Below are 21305 nucleotides of genomic sequence, written 5' to 3' on the forward strand. Positions count from 1 at the left end.
TCGAGCAGCAACTTTCTTTGAATATCAGGGCTGTTTACACCTGTCACAAACTTTTCACACAGTCTGTCAGACAGCGTTTCTCCAAATTCACAGAATTCACTTAAATGACGTAAAGCAGCAACATATTCTGATATCGACTCGTTTGGTTGACGAGTCCTACTGTCAAATCTAGCTCGACATAAAAACTTTGATGGGGTAGGCGCATGGTGGTCTGTTAGCAATTTGCTCAGCTCGTTAAAGCTCTTGGTATTTAGACTAGCTGGAGCGCATAAGTCCTTTAGTAGCCTAAATTGTTGAGGCCCTATGACTGTTAACAAAACAGCTCTCTTTTTGGCTTCTATCGTCACGTTGTTTGCTTCTAGGTAAAAGCTTAACCTCTCTAGGTAATCTTGAATGATTTCATCATTCGCATCAAATTCTTTTATTTGGCCATACAGCGCCATAATTCTAGAAATAATTAGCTAATAAGCTCTAGCAAACCTCTTTTTTGCGTAAGTAGGTGCTCTTTCTAGTAGATGTTTATCCTTCGTCGCCAGTTATAATAGATTGACGACAGAAGCCTGTGGTTGTATATAACACGTTTAATGGGTCTAACTACCACGATGGTAATACCAGAGAGGGCGGAAGGAAGTATACAAGGGACATCACTCAAGATAACAATATTATAAATATAACTAATACAGAAGAGTGAGTTCCCTTGACCTCACAATTATTTCAATCTATTACAGGCTGCGTTCAAAAACCATTGCGCGCCTACTGAACGTGATATTCAGCAGGCGCGCAATGGTTTTTAGTCATGTAACTCTATTGTAGATAAAACATGTAAAGTACTGAAAAAAAAATTCATAAAAAACGTTTTAATAACAAGCTTTTATGTAATGATGCACTAAAAAGTAGAAAATAAATTATAGACTACTATTTAAATAACTATAAAGAAAAGCGTGGGTCACTTTAGTATCTATTGGATACCTTTACTAATGTTAAGGAAGACACCCACGCTTTTCTTTATAGTTATTTAAATAGTAGTCTATAATTTATTTTCTACTTTTTAGTGCATCATTACATAAAAGCTTGTTATTAAAACGTTTTTTATGAATTTTTTTTTCTATGAGATTCTATTTTATTTTTAAAAGTTTAAGTATTTAAAATGGATTAAAAATCATAACTATCCGAGTTCCCATCCCCTGTTGTTTTATATAAGAATATTCGAGAAAGTTTAGGGGAGATCACTCCCGGTTTATTATACAGTAGGGATCATAAAAATTAAGTCTTTGTTGATTATTATTTGGAATTACATTTGGAATTTTACACTTGTAGCGATTTGTTGTGCATTAGGTTGTGCAATTGCAGTAAATGTAGCCTTGGCCGCCGGTCAGTGATTGTGAAGATGCGATGGTTCGTAGTGATTTTCCTCAGTGCCAACGGGTGACGATGAGAGCAGTTTTTCGTGACGAATTGAAAACTTACTTCTAGCATATAGTTGTTAAAATACACCATGTTCCGTTCCTAGCTTGTAGAAAGCGCCCTTGACGCTCATGACCTCTGTCAACATCTGGAATACGGAAGCGACCAGTATCTCCCACTTCAGCTTGTTTAAATTTTGTTAGCATCTTAGCACCTTGAGTTTGCAAGCTAGAATGAGCTGCTGACCTGTTGTCCATGGTTTCTTGTTTATTGTGACATATTCTGCGCGTACTGTTTCCTCCATACCCTTCATCTGCTTCATTGGCTATTCCGCATATTGCATGGACAACGTTGCCACCGGATCCACAAGAATGGGCTGCACTACAATATTTTTCACAAACTACCTTGTCATCATCATGTTTTGAACATCTTTGTTGGCACGTTCTACTTAACCTTGGCTTTGGCTATGCCTTGGATTTCCGTGAACTTGTTTAAGTTCAGGCCACATGTTCTTTAGTGAATAACTTGATTCGCAAATTCTTTGCCATTAGAATTTGGATTATTTATTTTGGCAGCCATCTGGTATGTCTGTCTCTTGATCTGACAGCCCTTTTGGTCCATGTCGCATTGCATATAGAATGCAATACAAACAAGAGCCAAACAATACGTTACTCACAATGAAACCGCACCCAGACTAATGAAAACGCGATCACAACTTAGTCTAGATAGAACATTGGCCAGGACATCCCGGCCAGTGCGCGCATTGGCCGGCCAATGTACAAAATACGCTTTCAAGTTTAAGCGCTTTGGACTTTGGCCAGTATGTCCCGGCCAGTGCGCGTATATATATATATATATATATATATATATATATATATATATATATATATATATATATATATATATATATATATATACATATAAACGAACGTAGGTGCCATCGCGCTAACGGGAAAGCCTAGGGCGCCAAATTGAACCCTGCAGGGGCGCCGGAGGACGCGCCTGGTTCGATTTAGTCAATGATTATTGTTGCCCGTCGTGTCTTTAGTGTATAGCCTTTTTTAATGAACGTAGGCGCCATAGTGTTCGCTGGGGAACCCGGGGCGCTTCGGGTCGTGCAATCTACGGGGCGTCGACGGTTGCGCCTCTTGAAGTTTTAACGCTGAGTATAGTATTACTCTTTACCCGCTATGCAAGGCGCACGATTAGCGGATGCCACGTGCTAACATAGCCGCTCTGGAACTCTGGGCGCCAAATTGTGTTTGACGAAAATCGCACCCTCGCAGGCGCTACCCATATCATATTTTCATTATTTTGTTCACAGAAACCTTCTCGAGGTATTCACATCAACTTCCCAAAGTTTCATGGCACACGGATGAAAGGTGTCGAACCGCATCTTACTTTTATTTTTTATATACCGTATATAGAGAAGAATCGAACCCTCCCGAGGCCCCGCCCTTGCGAAATTACAAAAGATTTTTTTTTTTTTTGGAGAACCCTTCCCAGGAGTGCTCTAATCAACTCCCCAAAGTTTGATACCGATCGGATGAATGGTGTTAAACCAAAATTAACTTATATTTTTTATATACCGTACATAGAGAAAAATCGCACCCTCCCATGGTGCCACCCTTGCGAAATTAAAAATGATCTTTTTACAGAACCCTTCCCCAGAGTGTTCTAATGAACTCACCAAAGTTTGAAAGCGATCGGATGAATGGTGTCAAACCAAAATCAACTTTTATTTTATGTACCGTATTGCGAAATCCAAAGGGAATTTTTTTTTTTTGCATAAACCTCCGCTGGAGTGTTCTAATCAACTCCCCAAAGTTTCATGGCGATTGGATGGAAGGTGTCAAACTTCAATCGATTTTTATTTTTTATATACCGTACATGGAGAAAAAACAAATCGCGCCCTATCGGGGCGCCACCCCTACGAATTTGAATTTTTTCCCGCAGATACCTCCCCAGGAATACTCACAACAACTTCCCATATATAATATATATATATATATATATATATATATATATATATATATATATATATATATATATATATATATATATATATATATATATATATAAATAAATAAATAAATATATATATATATATATATATATATATATATATATATATATTGTATATATTGTATATATATATATATATATATATATATATATATATATATATATATATATATATATATATATATATATATGTATGTGTGTGTGTATATACTTTGTTTCTTGGAGAGAACATCATAGACCGTCTGCAGAGTTTCTTACAGGCATCTCTTCGGGGGGGGGGGGAGTCCACCCCCTCCCCCGAAGAAAGTCTACCGCCCCCTACCCGGACGAAATGGAATTTATATAGAAAATATATACTTTTAACAGTTTCGGCCCTTCTGAAATTTTAGCCCGCCTTCCCTCCCCGAAAATTTAAAGTGCCACCCCCCCCCCCACGTAGAATAAAATCTACCCCCTTTCCCCCAAACGTAAAGGAATTTGTATTGAATTTGTATAGAAAATATATACTTTTACCAGAGTCTGCACCCCCCCCCCCCCGGAAAATTTAGTAATATTGGTGACCTTACGACCCTTGAATAATTAAACACATTGAGGGCAACATTGGTGACCTTAGCCCCTTGAATAACCAAACACACCGCTCCAAATTTGTTCGAGGGAATTGTCGAGAGCTTTTCTCTTTGATGTCATGTCGACATCTTGTCATACACGAACACAGAGTCGCAATGCTATTTTTATTTGCAATTTAATAAAAATTACTGAAATTCTTTTTATCAAATATATGTAGAAAATATATAAAATATACAATAAGCACGATTCAAAAAGTCCTTTGACATATGTACATTAAAATGTTTTTGTCTATTTGTGCGGCGCCGTCAGATTTATTTGCCAACTGGTAAATAGTTACAGTAGCTGATGCGACAACAAAAGTGGGCTGAGAAGCTGTCCTCTTGTCGGCATTCAGAGCGTGCTGCGCAGCCGGCTTCAAACCACGCCTCCCATCGCGTGTAGAAGTAGCGCCGGTGCAACATTCGAAAGCGACATTCCTAAAAAAAAAAACAGAAAAGTTTTAAAAGATTAAAATACACAAAATGTATTTTTAATTATAAGCAGAAAATTATGTCCGTGGTTATTTTAAACCAAGTAAATTATGACAAGGATCTTTAAAAACCAAGTAAATTATGACAATGATCTTTTAAAACCAAGTAAATTATGACAATGATCTTTTAAAACCAAGTAGATTATGACAATAATATTTTAAAACCCAAGTAAATTATGAATAGCAAGTTTGTAGGATGTGGTTATTGCAGAGGCGGAGCGTGGGGGGGTACATATGTCCCCGGGCGTCGACACTAGGGGCGCCAAAACGGGTAAAAAAATATTAAAAGCTCATTTTAGCTGCAGTTTTTCATTATCAACATTTTTAAAAATAGGCGGGGGGGGGGGGGGTGGGGGGCGCCAAATTGAAAGTTTGTCCCCAGGCGCCTGGAGGGGTCGCTACGCCTCTGGGTTATTGCGACTAACGATAGAGAATATACGCAAGATTTTTATACCCTCTCACATCCTGTCCAAGATATCAACACCGTTTTTACATCCTCGTACGTTTAGAGGAAATAAGCACAGTGCTTATTACATCGACATGGTGTTAGAGGATATAAGCATATTGAGTATTTCCTCTACATTAAGGTATGTACGTCAAAGATACTTATTTTAAAATTGTTAATATTTGCTCTAATGAAAATCGTTATTATTATTTTCTCAGACCATCCCTAACCCAACCTTTAAAAATCCCTAATCCCAAAAAACTTTATTAAGATATAGTGCGTCAAAATTAAATTAATAATGCTATTTGTATTAATTTAAACAGCATAATTCTGACCCCGAAACCTTACTTTCGAATCTGCCACGCTTGAAACAATTTGTAATGATAAAAAAATATATTAAAATACAAAAGAAAAAAACGTTATAAGAACAAGCTTTTATGTAATAAATGGACTAAAAAGTCGAAAATAAATGATTTTAATATATATATATATATATATATATATATATATATATATATATATATATATATATATATATATATATATATATATATATATATATATATATATATATATATTACTACTATTCAAATAACTGTAAAGAAAAGCGTGGTACGCCTCTTAAATTTTAGTATTCCATAAATAGAGTGACCCACGCTTTCTTTACAGTTATTTTAAATAGTTGTGTATTAAATTATTTTTTTAAATAATTTATTTTTTCCTTTTTAGGTTACACGAGCTGACCCGCTGCGTATCATACGCCGCTATTTAGTTGGTTTTTTTTCTACTTTTCAGTAATTTATAATTTGTGAATTCGACAGTACCAATGCTGCCATTGAAAATATTTGCTTAAAAACACTAACCCCCCCCCCCCCCACGTGAAAGCAGCCTCCTCTTAATAACCTCCTCTAAGTTTAAAATCGTTTCAAACTAAATTATCTTCCCCTAATAGCCGTCACCAAACCCGTCTCTATGATTGTAAAATGTAAACAGAGTGAACACCGCTCACCAGATCATGTGGGGGTGGGGTGGGGGTGGTAGTGATTGTGATAGAGAGAAAGAGAGGGGACTGCAAAGGCGCGCTTGCAGCTTGTTTTCTAACTGATCCCAGAAGAGAATTATATATATAGATAAAAGGTTGTTATTAAAAAGATTCTATGCATTTTTAGCGGACAATTGCGATTATTAACTCGTAATTTCTGGATGGATGAATGGATGTATGAATGAATGGATGATTATGGATGGATGTGTGTCCGCAGCTTTAAGTGGTATCTCCTCCTCAACGAAGCAATATAGAGGACTAGTTCCAAAAGCAAATATGTTAAGCAAGTTCCAAGGATGATTGTGGGCCAAACAATTCCCGGAATTCCTTCCTGGATTTCCCGGAAAAGCAAAAAAACCTCGAACAAATGCAGTTTTTACTCCATATCTCGGCAACCAGACCACTTAGCGACTTGAAACATTTACCAATCGATTCCTGCCATAATTTAGAACAATATTGCCGAAGAAAGTTTTCAAAAATATCCTTTCGTTCGGTCACAAAATTTAAAAAAAAAATTATTTAAACTGAGCATCGTGTAGGCCTAGGATGATATTGTATACTAAGCATCTTGTAGACCTACTCGTTAAAATAAAACTATTTCCGTTGATATAGGTTAATATAGTTGTCTTTTTTTTTACTTATTAATTCAAACGTTATTTTTGTACCCTATTAATTTATTTATAATTTATATGAGAGTGATAGGGAGTTACAATTACAAGGTTTTGTTTCGCTAGGCCTAATCATTTTTTCACATTTTAAAAAAAAATTAATTAAGGAAATTGCGCTTAAATTGTCACTAGACTTTTTATTAACTTGTTTTTCTGTACTTTAAATTTTTTAATACAATATAGTTGCATGACTAAAAACTATTCCGTATCAAATGAACATGAAAAATGCTCGTATTATAGCGCGATAGATAGTACTTTATATACGATATTTTAATTAATTCATTAAAAATAATTACAATTCAATCAAATGCAATGTCATATTGCATTATCATCGGGTCTTGATTCCCGTGCCAAGTTTGAAATCAATCGGTAAGTTAAAAGTGCTCGAACTTTCGCTCGGCAGTTTCGATTTATGAGGACAGACAGACAGAAAGAGGAAGCAAGTTTTAAAAACTTGTAAAAATAGAACAAACTTCCTTTCTAAAATAGAAGCTTAATAAAACCACAACAGGTTGTGATAGGGCATAAACATTTTGTGTATTTCATCTATCGTTGGCCGAAATAAGCATTAACCTATTGAGCGTTGACTAAAATCGGAGCATCTAAAAATTGATGACCCCTTGCTCCCATTACTAATTATCCAACCACAGACAAGACAGGCTCTGTTGGCCCATTAGCAACATACTTTGTTTCTACAACAACCACATACAAGACAGACTTGTTGGCCCAATGGCAACATACTTTGTTTCTACAACAACCACATACAAGACAGACTTGTTGGCCCAATGGCAACATACTTTGTTTCTACAACAACCACATACAAGACAGACTTGTTGGCCCATTGGCAACATACTTTGTTTCGACGTTGTAGAAAAATAAGAATCGATTGCTTGTCGGTGCTTAAAAAGTTGTTGATCAATCTAAAATTGGCCAGGCTGGCGATAATGTGTACACCTCGGAGTTCTGATAGAAATATTATAAACCACATCAGTATAAACCACATCAGTATAAACCACATCAGTATAAACCACATCAGTATACACCACATCAGTATAAACTAAAAATATTATAAACCACATCAGTATAAACTGGAAATATAAACCACATCAGTATAAACTACATCAGTATAAACTGGAAATATTATAAACCACATCAGTATAAACTGGAAAAATTATAAACTACATCAGTATAAACCACATCAGTATAAACCACATCAGTATAAACTGGAAATATTATAAACCACATCAGTATAAACTAGAAATATTATAAACCACATCAGTAGAAAACACACCATTGCCCTCCGTCTAGCAGCCTTAGCTAGACAGTCGACATTAACACATTCACACCATTGCCCTCCGTCTAGCAGCCTTAGCTAGACAGTCGACATTAACACCATTGCCCTCCGTCTAGCAGCCTTAGCTAGACTGTCGACATTATCACATTCACACCATTGCCCTCCGTCTAGCAGCCTTAGCTAGACAGTCGACATTAACACCATTGCCCTCCGTCTAGCAGCCTTAGCTAGACTGTCGACATTATCACATTCACACCATTGCCCTCCGTCTAGCAGCCTTAGCTAGACAGTCGACATTAACACGTTTACACCATTGCCCTAGACTGCAGATCGAAGACGTCCACCAGTGAACGATCGGATATCAATGAGCTCTCTTGGTCCAGCTTGAGTTCGGAGTTAACTTGTATCTCCCCAGTTCCTCAGCTCCCATGTTCCCCAGCCCCCATGTTCCCCAGCCCCCATGTTCCCAAGCTCCCATGTTCCCCAGTTCCCATTTTCCCCAGCTCCCCTGTTCCCTAGCTCCCCTGTTCCCTAGCTCCCATGTTCCCCAGCGCCCATGTTCCCCAGCTCCCCTGTTACCCAGCTCCCCTGTTCCCCAGCTCCCCAAGCTCCCATGTTCCCCAGTTCCCATTTTCCCCAGCTCCCCTGTTCCCTAGCTCCCCTGTTCCCTAGCTCCCATGTTCCCCAGCGCCCATGTTCCCCAGCTCCCCTGTTACCCAGCTCCCCTGTTCCCCAGCTCCCCAAGCTCCCATGTTCCCCAGCTCCCCTGTTCCTCAGCTCCCATGTTCCCCAAGCTCCCATGTTCCCCAGCTCCCATGTTCCCCAGCTCCCCTGTTACCCAGCTCCCATGTTACACAGCTCCCATGTTACCCATCTCCCCAGTTCCCCAGCTCCCCTGTTCCCCAGCTCCCCAGATCCCCTGTTCCCCAGCTCCCCTGTTCCCCAGCTCCCCAAGCTCCCATGTTCCCCAGCTCCCATGTTCCCTAGCTCCCCTGTTCCCCAGATCCCCTGTTCCCCAGCTCCACTGTTCCCCAGATCCCCTGTTCCCCAGCTCCACTGTTCCCCAGATCCCCTGTTCCCCAGCATCCCTGTTCCCCAGCGCCCATGTTCCCCAGCTCCCCTTTTACCCAGCTCCCCTGTTCCCTAGTTCCCCAGCTCCCATGTTCCCCAGCTCCCATGTTCCCCAGCTCCCATGTTCCTCAGCTCCCATGTTCCCCAAGCTCCCATGTTCCCCAGCTCCCATGTTCCCCAGCTCCCCTGTTACCCAGCTCCCATGTTACACAGCTCCCATGTTACCCATCTCCCCAGTTCCCCAGCTCCCCTGTTCCCCAGCTCCCCAGATCCCCTGTTCCCCAGCTCCCCAAGCTCCCATGTTCCCCAGCTCCCATGTTCCCCAGCTCCCCTGTTCCCCAGATCCCCTGTTCCCCAGCTCCACTGTTGCCCAGATCCCCTGTTCCCCAGCTCCACTGTTCCCCAGATCCCCTGTTCCCCAGCATCCCTGTTCCCCAGCGCCCATGTTCCCCAGCTCCCCTTTTACCCAGCTCCCCTGTTCCCTAGTTCCCCAGCTCCCATGTTCCCCAGCTCCCCTGTTCCCCAGCTCCCCTGTTACCCAGCTCCCCTGTTCCCCAGCTCCCCAAGCTCCCATGTTCCCCAGTTCCCATTTTCCCCAGCTCCCCTGTTCCCTAGCTCCCCTGTTCCCTAGCTCCCCTGTTCCCCAGCTCCCATGTTCCCCAGCTCCCCTGTTCCTCAGCTCCCATGTTCCCCAAGCTCCCATGTTCCCCAGCTCCCATGTTCCCCAGCTCCCCTGTTACCCAGCTCCCATGTTACACAGCTCCCATGTTACACAGCTCCCATGTTACCCATCTCCCCAGTTCCCCAGCTCCCCTGTTCCCCAGCTCCCCTGTTCCCCAGCTCCCCTGTTCCCCAGCTCCCATGTTCCCCAGCTCCCATGTTCCCCAGCTCCCCTGTTCCCCAGATCCCCTGTTCCCCAGCTCCACTGTTCCCCAGATCCCCTGTTCCCCAGCTCCACTGTTCCCCAGATCCCCTGTTCCCCAGCATCCCTGTTCCCCAGCGCCCATGTTCCCCAGCTCCCCTTTTACCCAGCTCCCCTGTTCCCTAGTTCCCCAGCTCCCATGTTCCCCAGCTCCCCTGTTCCCCAGCTCCCATGTTCCCCAGCTCCCATGTTCCCCAGCTCCCCTGTTCCTCAGCTCCCATGTTCCCCAAGCTCCCATGTTCCCCAGCTCCCATGTTCCCCAGCTCCCCTGTTACCCAGCTCCCATGTTACACAGCTCCCATGTTACCCATCTCCCCAGTTCCCCAGCTCCCCTGTTCCCCAGCTCCCCAGATCCCCTGTTCCCCAGCTCCCCTGTTCCCCAGCTCCCCAAGCTCCCATGTTCCCCAGCTCCCATGTTCCCCAGCTCCCCTGTTCCCCAGCTCCACTGTTCCCCAGATCCCCTGTTCCCCAGCTCCACTGTTCCCCAGATCCCCTGTTCCCCAGCATCCCTGTTCCCCAGCGCCCATGTTCCCCAGCTCCCCTTTTACCCAGCTCCCCTGTTCCCTAGTTCCCCAGCTCCCATGTTCCCCAGCTCCCCTGTTCCCCAGCTCCCATGTTCCCCAGCTCCCATGTTCCCCAGCTCCCCTGTTCTCCAGCTCCCCAGCGCCCATGTTCCCCAGCCCACATGTTCCCCAGCTCCCATGTTCCCCAGCTCCCATGTTCCCCAGCTCCCCATGTTCCCCAGCTCCCCAGTCTATGTACGCCTCAGATCACCCACCCACCAAAACGAGCGGCAACTATTAGACTTAAACATTGCATTGGGTGAATGCAGTTGACTTTATTTTTATCAAAATTATTTCGGACTTAGGGCCACTAAATTTTAAAAATAAAAACTGTTGCTTGATTCGTCAGCGCGGGTTTGAAGGTAAACAAGCTATTTAAAAAAAAAAAGTATAAAGAAACAGAGTGCATTACCTCCCCTTTGCTGCACAGTGTGATGACGGCGCTCATGATGCATTCGTAAACATTCTGGCCTTGACAGGTCAAACACTTTAATCCTGTGGGGCAAAAGGCAACATTTTAATCATGTGGGGCAAAAGACAACATTTTAATCCTGTAGGGCAAATGGCAACATTTTAATCCTGTGGGGCAAAAGGCAACATTTTAATCCTGTGGGGCAAAAGGCAACATTTTAAACCTGTGAGACAAAAGGCAACATTTTAATCCTGTAGGGCAAATGGCAACATTTTAATCCTGTGGGGCAAAAGGCAACATTTTAATCCTGTGAGACAAAAGGCAACATTTTAATCCTGTAGGGCAAAAGGCAACATTTTAATCCTGTAGGGCAAATGGCAACATTTTAATCCTGTGGGGCAAAAGGCAACATTTTAATCCTGTGGGGCAAAAGGCAACATTTTAAACCTGTGAGACAAAAGGCAACATTTTAATCATGTGGGGCAAAAGGCAACATTTTAATCCTGTGGGGCAAAAGGCAACATTTTAATCCTGTGGGGCAAAAGGCAACATTTTAATGCTGTGAGACAAAAGACAACATTTTAATCATATGGTGCAAGAAGTAACATTTAATATCTGTTGGGCAATAGACAACCTTCATGTTACACAAAAAGTCCGAATCCTTACGCCCTAAACTTGTGAGGTCATTTCTGGACGAGCCAAAGTCGCATTGTTCAAGCTGAAAAGATAGTCATGTCTTTGGCCTGCCGCAGATAAGCACGAGCCGTACTGATAGACATCGGGTAATGGAGATGTTTACTGCTAGCTCAGACTACACTAAAAGTGCACACTTCAGTTTACAATGGGCACCAGCGGCTCTGGGATTTTCTTGTGCATTGGGCTTTACGATGGAACATTATTTAACCCCCCCCCCCCCTCCACACACAGACTTATAACCTGGCAACATGAGGGTAGATGGAGTAGAGTAAAGGTCATGAAGCCCGAAGTTTAGAACATGTCTGAGTTTTTAGTTTTAAAACAAGCTTTCAAATCGAGATTTTTGTGATAGAGTCAGGTTGCTATGTCACGTGATAGAGGCAGGTTGCTATGTCACGTGATAGAGTCAGGTTGCTATGTCACGTGATCAAGGCAGGTTGCTATGTCACGTGATCGAGGCAGGTTGCTATGTCACGTGATCGAGGCAGGTTGCTATGTCACGTGATAGAGTCAGGTTGCTATGTCACGTGATCGAGGCAGGTTGCTATGTCACGTGATCGAGGCATGCTTCTACGTCAAGTACAATTGTTTGTTAATGTCTATAAATGCTTTATTTAAGAAAACAAAAATGCCCTTGCCTTGCGCCTTTTTTGTGCGCAGTTTTCAATTGTGCATCTTTCCGGTCACTGTTTAGAACCCCTGCTGTATATTTTGAACTACTGCTCTATGTTTAGAACCCCTGTTCTATGTTTTGAACTCTGCTCTATGTTTAGAACCCCTGTTCTATGTTTAGAACACCTGTCCAATGTTTCAAACCCTTGTTCTATGTTTAGAACCCCTGCTCAATGATGTCACAATTTGATGACCTTTGTTGAACTTGGTCGAATGTTTTTTTTTCCAGTTATTTAACCTTTGAACTAGCACTGAACAAGATGTTTTCTACAGTCTTATGTTGTGTATGACAGCTTTGTTTATGTTATTTGTATGTTGTTTGTATGTTGTTTGTATGTTGTTTGTGAGCTGTTTGTATGTTGATTGTAAGTTGTTAGTGATTTGTTTGTTTCTAGTTTGTATGATCGATATTTGTAGCAGTTCGCGTGAGTTTTGTACTTATTCACCTGACACGTGACTTTCAATAAAGCTTGACACGTGACAGCTGTCCTAAAGTATGGCCCACGAGCCTCGGCCATCCTAAACTGTCGGTCATCCTACACTGTCGGCCATCCTACACTGTCGGCCATCCTACACTGTCGGTCATCCTACACTGTCGGCCATCCTACACTGCCACAAGGCTAGGCCATCCTACACTGTCGGCCATCCTCCACTGTCGGCCATCCTACACTGTCGGCCATCCTACACTGTCACAAGGCTAGGCCATCCTACACTTTCGGCCATCCTACAATGTCAGCCATCCTACACTGTCGGCCATCCTACACTGTCGGCCATCCTACACTGTCACAAGGCTCGGCCATCCTACACTGTCGGCCATCCTACACTGAAGGCCATCCTACACTGAAGGCCATCCTACAATGGCCTTCTGTTATCAGCGATTAGAAAAAAAACATAACGTGATCAGGCTGTAACGCCCCATGTCAGTGGAACTATCACATTACGTCATATCTAATCTAGGCCAGTTGAAAACAGTTGAGTGACCGAAACATACAAACAGTTGAGTGAGTGACCGAAACATACAAACAGTTGAGTGAGTGACCGAAACATACAAACAGTTGAGTGAGTGACCGAAACATACAAACAGTTGAGTGACCGAAACATACAAACAGTTCAGTGATCGAAACATACAAACAGTTGAGTGAGTGACCGAAACATACAAACAGTTCAGTGACCAAAACATACAAACAGTTGAGTGACCGAAACATACAAACAGTTGAGTGAGTGACCGAAACATACAAACAGTTGAGTGAATGACCGAAACATACAAACAGTTGAGTGAGTGACCGAAACATACAAACAGTCGAGTGAGTGACCGAAACATACAAACAGTTGAGTGAGTGACTGAAACATACAAACAGTTGAGTGACTGAAACATACAAACAGTTGAGTGACCGAAACATACAAACAGTTGAGTGAGTGACCGAAACATACAAACAGTTGAGTGACCGAAACATACAAACAGTTCAGTGAGTGACCGAAACATACAAACAGTTGAGTGAATGACCGAAACATACAAACAGTTGAGTGACCAAAACATACAAACAGTTGAGTGACCAAAACATACAAACAGTTGAGTGAGTGACCGAAACATACAAACAGTTGAGTGAGTGACCGAAACATACAAACAGTTGAGTGAGTGACCGAAACATACAAACAGTTGAGTGACCGAAACATACAAACAGTTCAGTGATCGAAACATACAAACAGTTGAGTGAGTGACCGAAACATACAAACAGTTCAGTGACCAAAACATACAAACAGTTGAGTGACCGAAACATACAAACAGTTGAGTGAGTGACCGAAACATACAAACAGTTGAGTGAATGACCGAAACATACAAACAGTTGAGTGAGTGACCGAAACATACAAACAGTCGAGTGAGTGACCGAAACATACAAACAGTTGAGTGAGTGACTGAAACATACAAACAGTTGAGTGACTGAAACATACAAACAGTTGAGTGACCGAAACATACAAACAGTTGAGTGAGTGACCGAAACATACAAACAGTTGAGTGACCGAAACATACAAACAGTTCAGTGAGTGACCGAAACATACAAACAGTTGAGTGAATGACCGAAACATACAAACAGTTGAGTGACCAAAACATACAAACAGTTGAGTGACCAAAACATACAAACAGTTGAGTGAGTGACCGAAACATACAAACAGTTGAGTGAGTGACCGAAACATACAAACAGTTGAGTGAGTGACCGAAACATACAAACAGTTGAGTGAGTGACCGAAACATACAAACAGTTGAGTGAGTGACCGAAACATACAAACATTTGAGTGAGTGACCGAAACATACAAACAGTTGAGTGACCGAAACATACAAACAGTTGAGTGAGTGACTGAAACATACAAACAGTTGAGTGACTGAAACATACAAACAGTTGAGTGACCGAAACATACAAACAGTTGAGTGAGTGACTGAAACATACAAACAGTTGAGTGACTGAAACATACAAACAGTTGAGTGAGTGACCGAAACACACAAACATTTCAGTGATCGAAACATACAAACAGTTGAGTGAGTGACCAAAACATACAAACAGTTGAGTGAGTGACCAAAACATACAAACAGTTGAGTGAGTGACCGAAACATACAAACAGTTGAGTGAGTGACCGAAACATACAAACAGTTGAGTGAGTGACCAAAACATACAAACAGTTGAGTGAGTGACCAAAACATACAAACAGTTGAGTGAGTGACCGAAACATACAAACAGTTGAGTGAGTGACCAAAACATACAAACATTTCAGTGATCGAAACATACAAACAGTTGAGTGAGTGACCAAAACATACAAACAGTTGAGTAACCGAAACATACAAACAGTTGAGTGACCGAAACATACAAACAGTTGAGTGACCGAAACATACAAACAGTTGAGTGACCGAAACATACAAACAGTTGAGTGACCGAAACATACAAACAGTTGAGTGAGTGACCGAAACATACAAACAGTTGAGTGAGTGACCGAAACATACAAACAGTTGAGTGACCGAAACATACAAACAGTTGAGTGAGTGACTGAAACATACAAACAGTTGAGTGACTGAAACATACAAACAGTTGAATGACTGAAACATACAAACAGTTGAGTGAGTGACCGAAACATACAAACATTTCAGTGATCGAAACATACAAACAGTTCAGTGATCGAAACATACAAACAGTTGAGTGAGTGACCGAAACATACAAACAGTTGAGTGTGTGACCAAAACATACAAACAGTTGAGTGAGTGACCAAAACATACAAACAGTTGAGTGAGTGACCGAAACATACAAACAGTTGAGTGAGTGACCGAAACATACAAACAGTTGAGTGAGTGACCGAAACATACAAACAGTTGAGTGACCGAAACATACAAACAGTTGAGTGAGTGACCAAAACATACAAACAGTTGAGTGACCGAAACATACAAACAGTTGAGTGAGTGACTGAAACATACAAACAGTTGAATGACTGAAACATACAAACAGTTGAGTGAGTGACCGAAACATACAAACATTTCAGTGATCGAAACATACAAACAGTTCAGTGATCGAAACATACAAACAGTTGAGTGAGTGACCGAAACATACAAATAGTTGAGTGTGTGACCAAAACATACAAACAGTTGAGTGACCGAAACATACAAACAGTTGAGTGTGTGACCAAAACATACAAACAGTTGAGTGAGTGACCGAAACATACAAACAGTTGAGTGAGTGACTGAAACATACAAACAGTTGAGTGAGTGACCGAAACATACAAACAGTTGAGTGAGTGACCGAAACATACAAACAGTTGAGTGAGTGACCGAAACATACAAACAGTTGAGTGGGTGACCGAAACAGCATTTTTGAAAATTAAGTGATTAGTTTTAAGTAGTTAAACATCAAATCGAATACCAACACCCTAGCACCAATATTTTTCAATAGCAGTTTAGTGGTAACAGATCGATGGTAGGAAAAAAAAAAGTCCCAGGAAAAAATAAAACCCAGGGAAAAAAAAAACAGAAAAAAGGTCACAGGAAAAAAGTCACAAGAAAAAAAATGGAATTTGTTGGTATTTTAATGAATTATATATTCAGAGAGTGCAAATTTACTTAGGATGAATTAAATGTAATGTAATGTGTGTAGGTTGTATACGCATGGTAATTTTTATAATTCATCTAAAAATATTTAGTATCAAGTATGTAGATTGTAATTATGTTTAACATAATATTAATAGCATTTAATAGAATGTTCCAACGACCTCGGTTTTCATCGTGTTTATTTTTTAAATTCCAACATTAAATTACCTTGAAATGGTAAGTTCATCTGACCGCAGAACATATACAAAACACAATGATGTGCCTACATTTCTTTTATAATTAATTTTTCTACCTCGCATCTAACTAAATATGTAACAAATGTTGAGATTGTTGTGTTAATTATCTTAGAGTATTTTTACTTACAATTGTTATAAACCATAATGCTTTTAACGTCTATAAATAATATATGCTATAAAAAATACAACCCACAACAATAAACATACAAAATCTTATAATTTTCAACAAATAAATAAAAAGATTTCTGAAAAGATTTTAGTGACATTTATTTCTGTGACTTATTTTTCTGTGACTTTTTTTCTGTGACTTTTTTTCCTAGCCCGGTCCTACGGCAGGCGTGGTCTCTCGGATTCGAACCCTAACCCACCACGATCACACCAAACGTCGGGGAGTATACAGGCGCGACTCATGGCTAGTGTCGACCAAAATGACGGGAACACGTGACCAGGATTGTGTGAGAACATTTAGAGCAATACGTGACCTTTCATTCTGAAAGATTTGATTTTGTCAGCTGCAATGGTTGACATGAAACACAAATTTTCTTGTCAATCCTTAATATAAAAGCCAATGTGCGCACTTTTCTCTCTCTCTCTCTCTCTCTATGTCCGCAAAATATTTTCGCAGGATATCACATCAGAATCTTCAGCGATTTATGGAGAACTTGATACGGACTTTTGTTGAAAATAATATGTTAGATGTTTTAAATGTATAACCACAATTTTATTTAAAGAAGAAAAATATAAAATAAAGGCGTATTCGAATGTAGAAAAACAGTTTTAATTATGCAACAGGAAAAGTGTTTATAATTGTGAAAAAGAACGCATAAAACAGTGACGTCAAATGCCAATTGTTTACAGTAAAGTACACAAAACTCATGGCGTCATCTTCCGATTTTAGAATATTAAAAAATGAATTATTTCATTCAAATTTGATTTAGATCTATGTACGCTATGAAATGTATACAATACAATTTCATCGGCCTAAACTTATAAAATTCACTTCATCTATTTGGATTCTAGAGATTCTAGATCTTGACTAGATCTACCGAAATCTAGACGTAGACGCTAAGATCTAGATTTAGACTATCTACTCTAGATTCTATTCCCATAATAAATTTCTGTATTTAACTATTTCAGGCCTTAATTATTTTATAGAAATCGTTATTTAGCTATGGAATTGGCTAACTTGGGATAAAGATAAAATTTATTTTGAAAGAATAGGGCCATTCGCGTAAGTTAAGTGAATTAAGTAGGTCTTTTTATTCTACATGTTACATAAGGTGCCTAAATAGTTGAGATGAGAGTGTAATTGATACCATGTGGGTGGTACGGGTCGAGACACACCAAGTCAATCTTAACTTTTATTCATTTTTTTTGTATATGGGGTCATCCATAAATGACGTCTCGCTGTTTTTGACGATTTTTACCTCCCCCTCCCCTCCGTCACACATCGTCACAAAAAGCCAGACCCCCCCTAAAATGACGCCACACCTCAGCCTACTACCCCCTCCCCCCTACGAGTGTGACATCATTTATGGACGACCCCTATGTTGATAATAAAGTTGCCTATGGGGACTTGGCGGGACACGGGGCAGGTGAAGTAGAGTTTACCTGTATCTGTCTTTTTAGCCTATGTGTGGTCAGACCCATGCTCAGCCGAAATATGTGTTTTTAAAACAAAATCAACATAACTACCATGGAACAACCGGTTTTTTAAAGAAATCTTTTAAGTCTCTTAATTTTAAGTCTCTTAATCACACGCGTTTTTATTTTTGAGAAATCGGAAATAGCTTAAATTACTACTTCATGATATTACTCAAAATTTGACAGAAGGCAGAGAATTAGATCTCTTACTTACATGTGAAATTTCATTTATCTAGCTAAAATAGTAATCTAGTTATAGGCTTATGAAAAACCAAAAGTGGAATAAGTTTCACTTCCGGTTACCGGAAATCGATGAAAAGTTTATACAGAACTACAAATTTTATATACTTGTATATGAAATTTCATCAACCTAGCTGTAACGGTATTCAAGCTATCATGTTCTCTCTCTCTCTCTCTCACACACACACACAGACAAACGGACAGAATTGCAAAGCCCAGTTTTTCCGACTCGACTACGCATAGAACACCGAAATTTTGATAAATATGTAAATCTGCATTTATTATTTTTGTCCGAAGTCCCCTATACTCCGTATGTGACGTAGTACTGAGGTGTAAAACGATAAAAACTGTCTAAATTTCATTTGATTTTTGTGCACGATTACAATACCTCCGTTATACTCTGTATACGAGAAAGTAAAAAAGGTGTGTGTGAGTTGATATTTGTAGGTGTTCGCAAGTACATACGGGGTCATTAAGTTATACGCAGGTGTATAGTGGTGTTGGTATGTACACGGTGAGTGCAGGTACCTGCACGTGTACGCAGGTGTGGGTGAGTGATGGCACTTAAGGAAGCGACTTACCGTCAACCAGAGACAATGTCAGCATGCAGGCTAGAACAGTTCCAGTGGCAGACGCGCTGTCCAAAAACCCCATTGTTGAGCTGCCTCGGGCGGCGTCATGCGACACGTCAGAGACTGGACGCGACAACAACAGATCCTTAGCGTGGACAGCACATATCCTGGCAGACCAGCGCGTGACCAGTTGACTACCGCGCCGCCTGCCGCGGTCAAGTGAGCCGCGCTGAGCCAGCGTGTGACGGCCAGACCCGCTATCCCCACCACTCGCCCGTCTCTCCATCCACTCGCTTGTTTCCTCGCTCGTTTCTCTCTGCTCATCTCTGAGGCCAGGGTTGATGCCCTTGGCTGATATTTAAAGGAAAGAGTGACGGCTAATCATGGACAGTCATGCAGACACACCGGTCTGTCGAACATTCCAGAGTAATGAGAGGGGAATCACCATGACTACCAGTAACATTTACAAACACCATCCCACCCACCCACTAGCATCCCCACTCCAATAATTTGGGCAAACAGCAGTATAAAAACACGGAAACACAATCTGTATGGAGGATTGTTTCTTCTGCTAATTGGTATGAGAAAAAATTACGTGACCAAATAAACAGATGAAGACTTATTTCTGTCTTTGACTGGTAGCTGAGTATGGCAGTGATTGTCGCATACAGATATGTGGGTTACATGGTTTGGTGGTGACACAGTTTGGTGGTGACACAGTTTGGTGGTGACAGTTGGTGAAACAGTTGGTGGTGACACAGTTTGGTGGTAACACAGTTTGGTGGTAACACAGTTTGGTGGTAACACAATTTGGTGGTGACAGACACAGTTTGGTGGTGACAGTTGGTGAAACAGTTGGTGGTGACAGTTGGTGACACAGTTTGGTGGTGACACAGTTTGGTGGTAACACAGTTTGGTGGTAACACAGTTTGGTGGTGACACAGTTTGGTGGTGACACAGTTTGGTGGTGACACAGTTTGGTGGTGACACAGTTTGGTGGTGACACAGTTTGGTGGTGACACAGTTTGGTGGTGACACAGTTTGGTGGTGACACAGTTTGGTTGTGACACAGTTTGGTGGTGACACAGTTTGGTGGTGACAGTTGGTGACACAGTTTGGTGGTGACACAGTTTGGTGGTGACAGTTGGTGACACAGTTTGGTGGTGACACAGTTTGGAGGTGACACAGTTTGGTGGTGACACAGTTTGGTGGTGACACAGTTTGGTGGTAACACAGTTTGGTGGTGACACAGTTTGGTGGTGACACAGTTTGGTGGTGACACAGTTTGGTGGTGACACAGTTTGGTGGTGACACAGTTTGGTGGTGACAGTTGGTGACACAGTTTGGTGGTGACACAGTTTGGTGGTGACATAGTGTTGGTTATACGGCTTGTGGGTGACGCATCTGATTAGTGACACTGATGGTACGGCCATGACCAAATGTGAGACCCCAATTAAATGTACGACCCCAATTGAATGTACGACCCCAATTAAATGTACGACCCCAATTAAATGTACGACCCCAATTAAATGTACGACCCCAATTAAATGTACGACCCCAATTGAATGTACGACCCCAATTAAATGTACGACCCCAATTGAATGTACGACCCCAATTGAATGTACGACCCCAATTGAATGTACGACCCCAATTGAATGTACGATCCCAATTGAATGTACGACCCCAATTAAATGTGCGACCCCAATTAAATGTATGACCCCAATTTAATGTACGACCCCAATTGAATGTACGACCCCAATTGAATGTACGACCCCAATTAAATGTACGACCCCAATTGAATGTACGACCCCAATTGAATGTACGACCCCAATTAAATGTATGACCCCAATTAAATGTACGACCCCAATTGAATGTACGACCCCAATTAAATGTACGACCCCAATTGAATGTACGACCCCAATTGAATGTACGATCCCAATTGAATGTACGACCCCAATTAAATGTGCGACCCCAATTAAATGTATGACCCCAATTGAATGTACGACCCCAATTGAATGTACGACCCCAATTGAATGTACGACCCCAATTGAATGTACGACCCCAATTGAATGTACGACCCCAATTAAATGTACGACCCCAATTGAATGTACGACCCCAATTGAATGTACGACCCCAATTGAATGTACGACCCCAATTAAATGTATGACCCCAATTGAATGTACGACCCCAATTGAATGTACGACCCCAATTGAATGTAC

The 21305-nt window shown here is 41.2% G+C and overlaps 1 protein-coding gene across 1 annotated transcript; it reads right to left on the reverse strand.

Moving 5' to 3' along the window:
- Positions 1-4162: 4162 nt before the first annotated feature.
- On the reverse strand, positions 4163-19539 carry LOC131948727 (uncharacterized). Its single transcript, XM_059310403.1, has 3 exons — positions 19096-19539; positions 10943-11025; positions 4163-4472 (listed from the first exon to the last, which is right to left on the reverse strand). The coding sequence occupies exons 1-3, from the start codon at positions 19370-19372 to the stop codon at positions 4308-4310; spliced, it is 525 nt and encodes a 174-aa protein (XP_059166386.1). The 5' UTR covers positions 19373-19539; the 3' UTR covers positions 4163-4307.
- Positions 19540-21305: the final 1766 nt, after the last annotated feature.

Source organism: Physella acuta, unplaced genomic scaffold (assembly GCF_028476545.2).
Source record: "Physella acuta isolate Inbredline_101_S28 unplaced genomic scaffold, ASM2847654v3 ptg000658l, whole genome shotgun sequence".
Classification (NCBI taxonomy): Eukaryota; Metazoa; Mollusca; class Gastropoda; family Physidae; genus Physella; species Physella acuta.

Coding starts and splice junctions, on each gene's coding strand:
- LOC131948727 (XM_059310403.1), bottom strand. CDS start 19,372: ATGGAGAGACGGGCGAGTGGTGGGGATAGCGGGTCTGGCCGTCACACG. Junction 11,026..19,095: donor GACATTGTCTCTGGTTGACG/GTAAGTCGCTTC, acceptor TTTGCCCCACAG/GATTAAAGTGTTTGACCTGT. Junction 4,473..10,942: donor CACTGTGCAGCAAAGGGGAG/GTAATGCACTCT, acceptor TTTTTTTTTTAG/GAATGTCGCTTTCGAATGTT.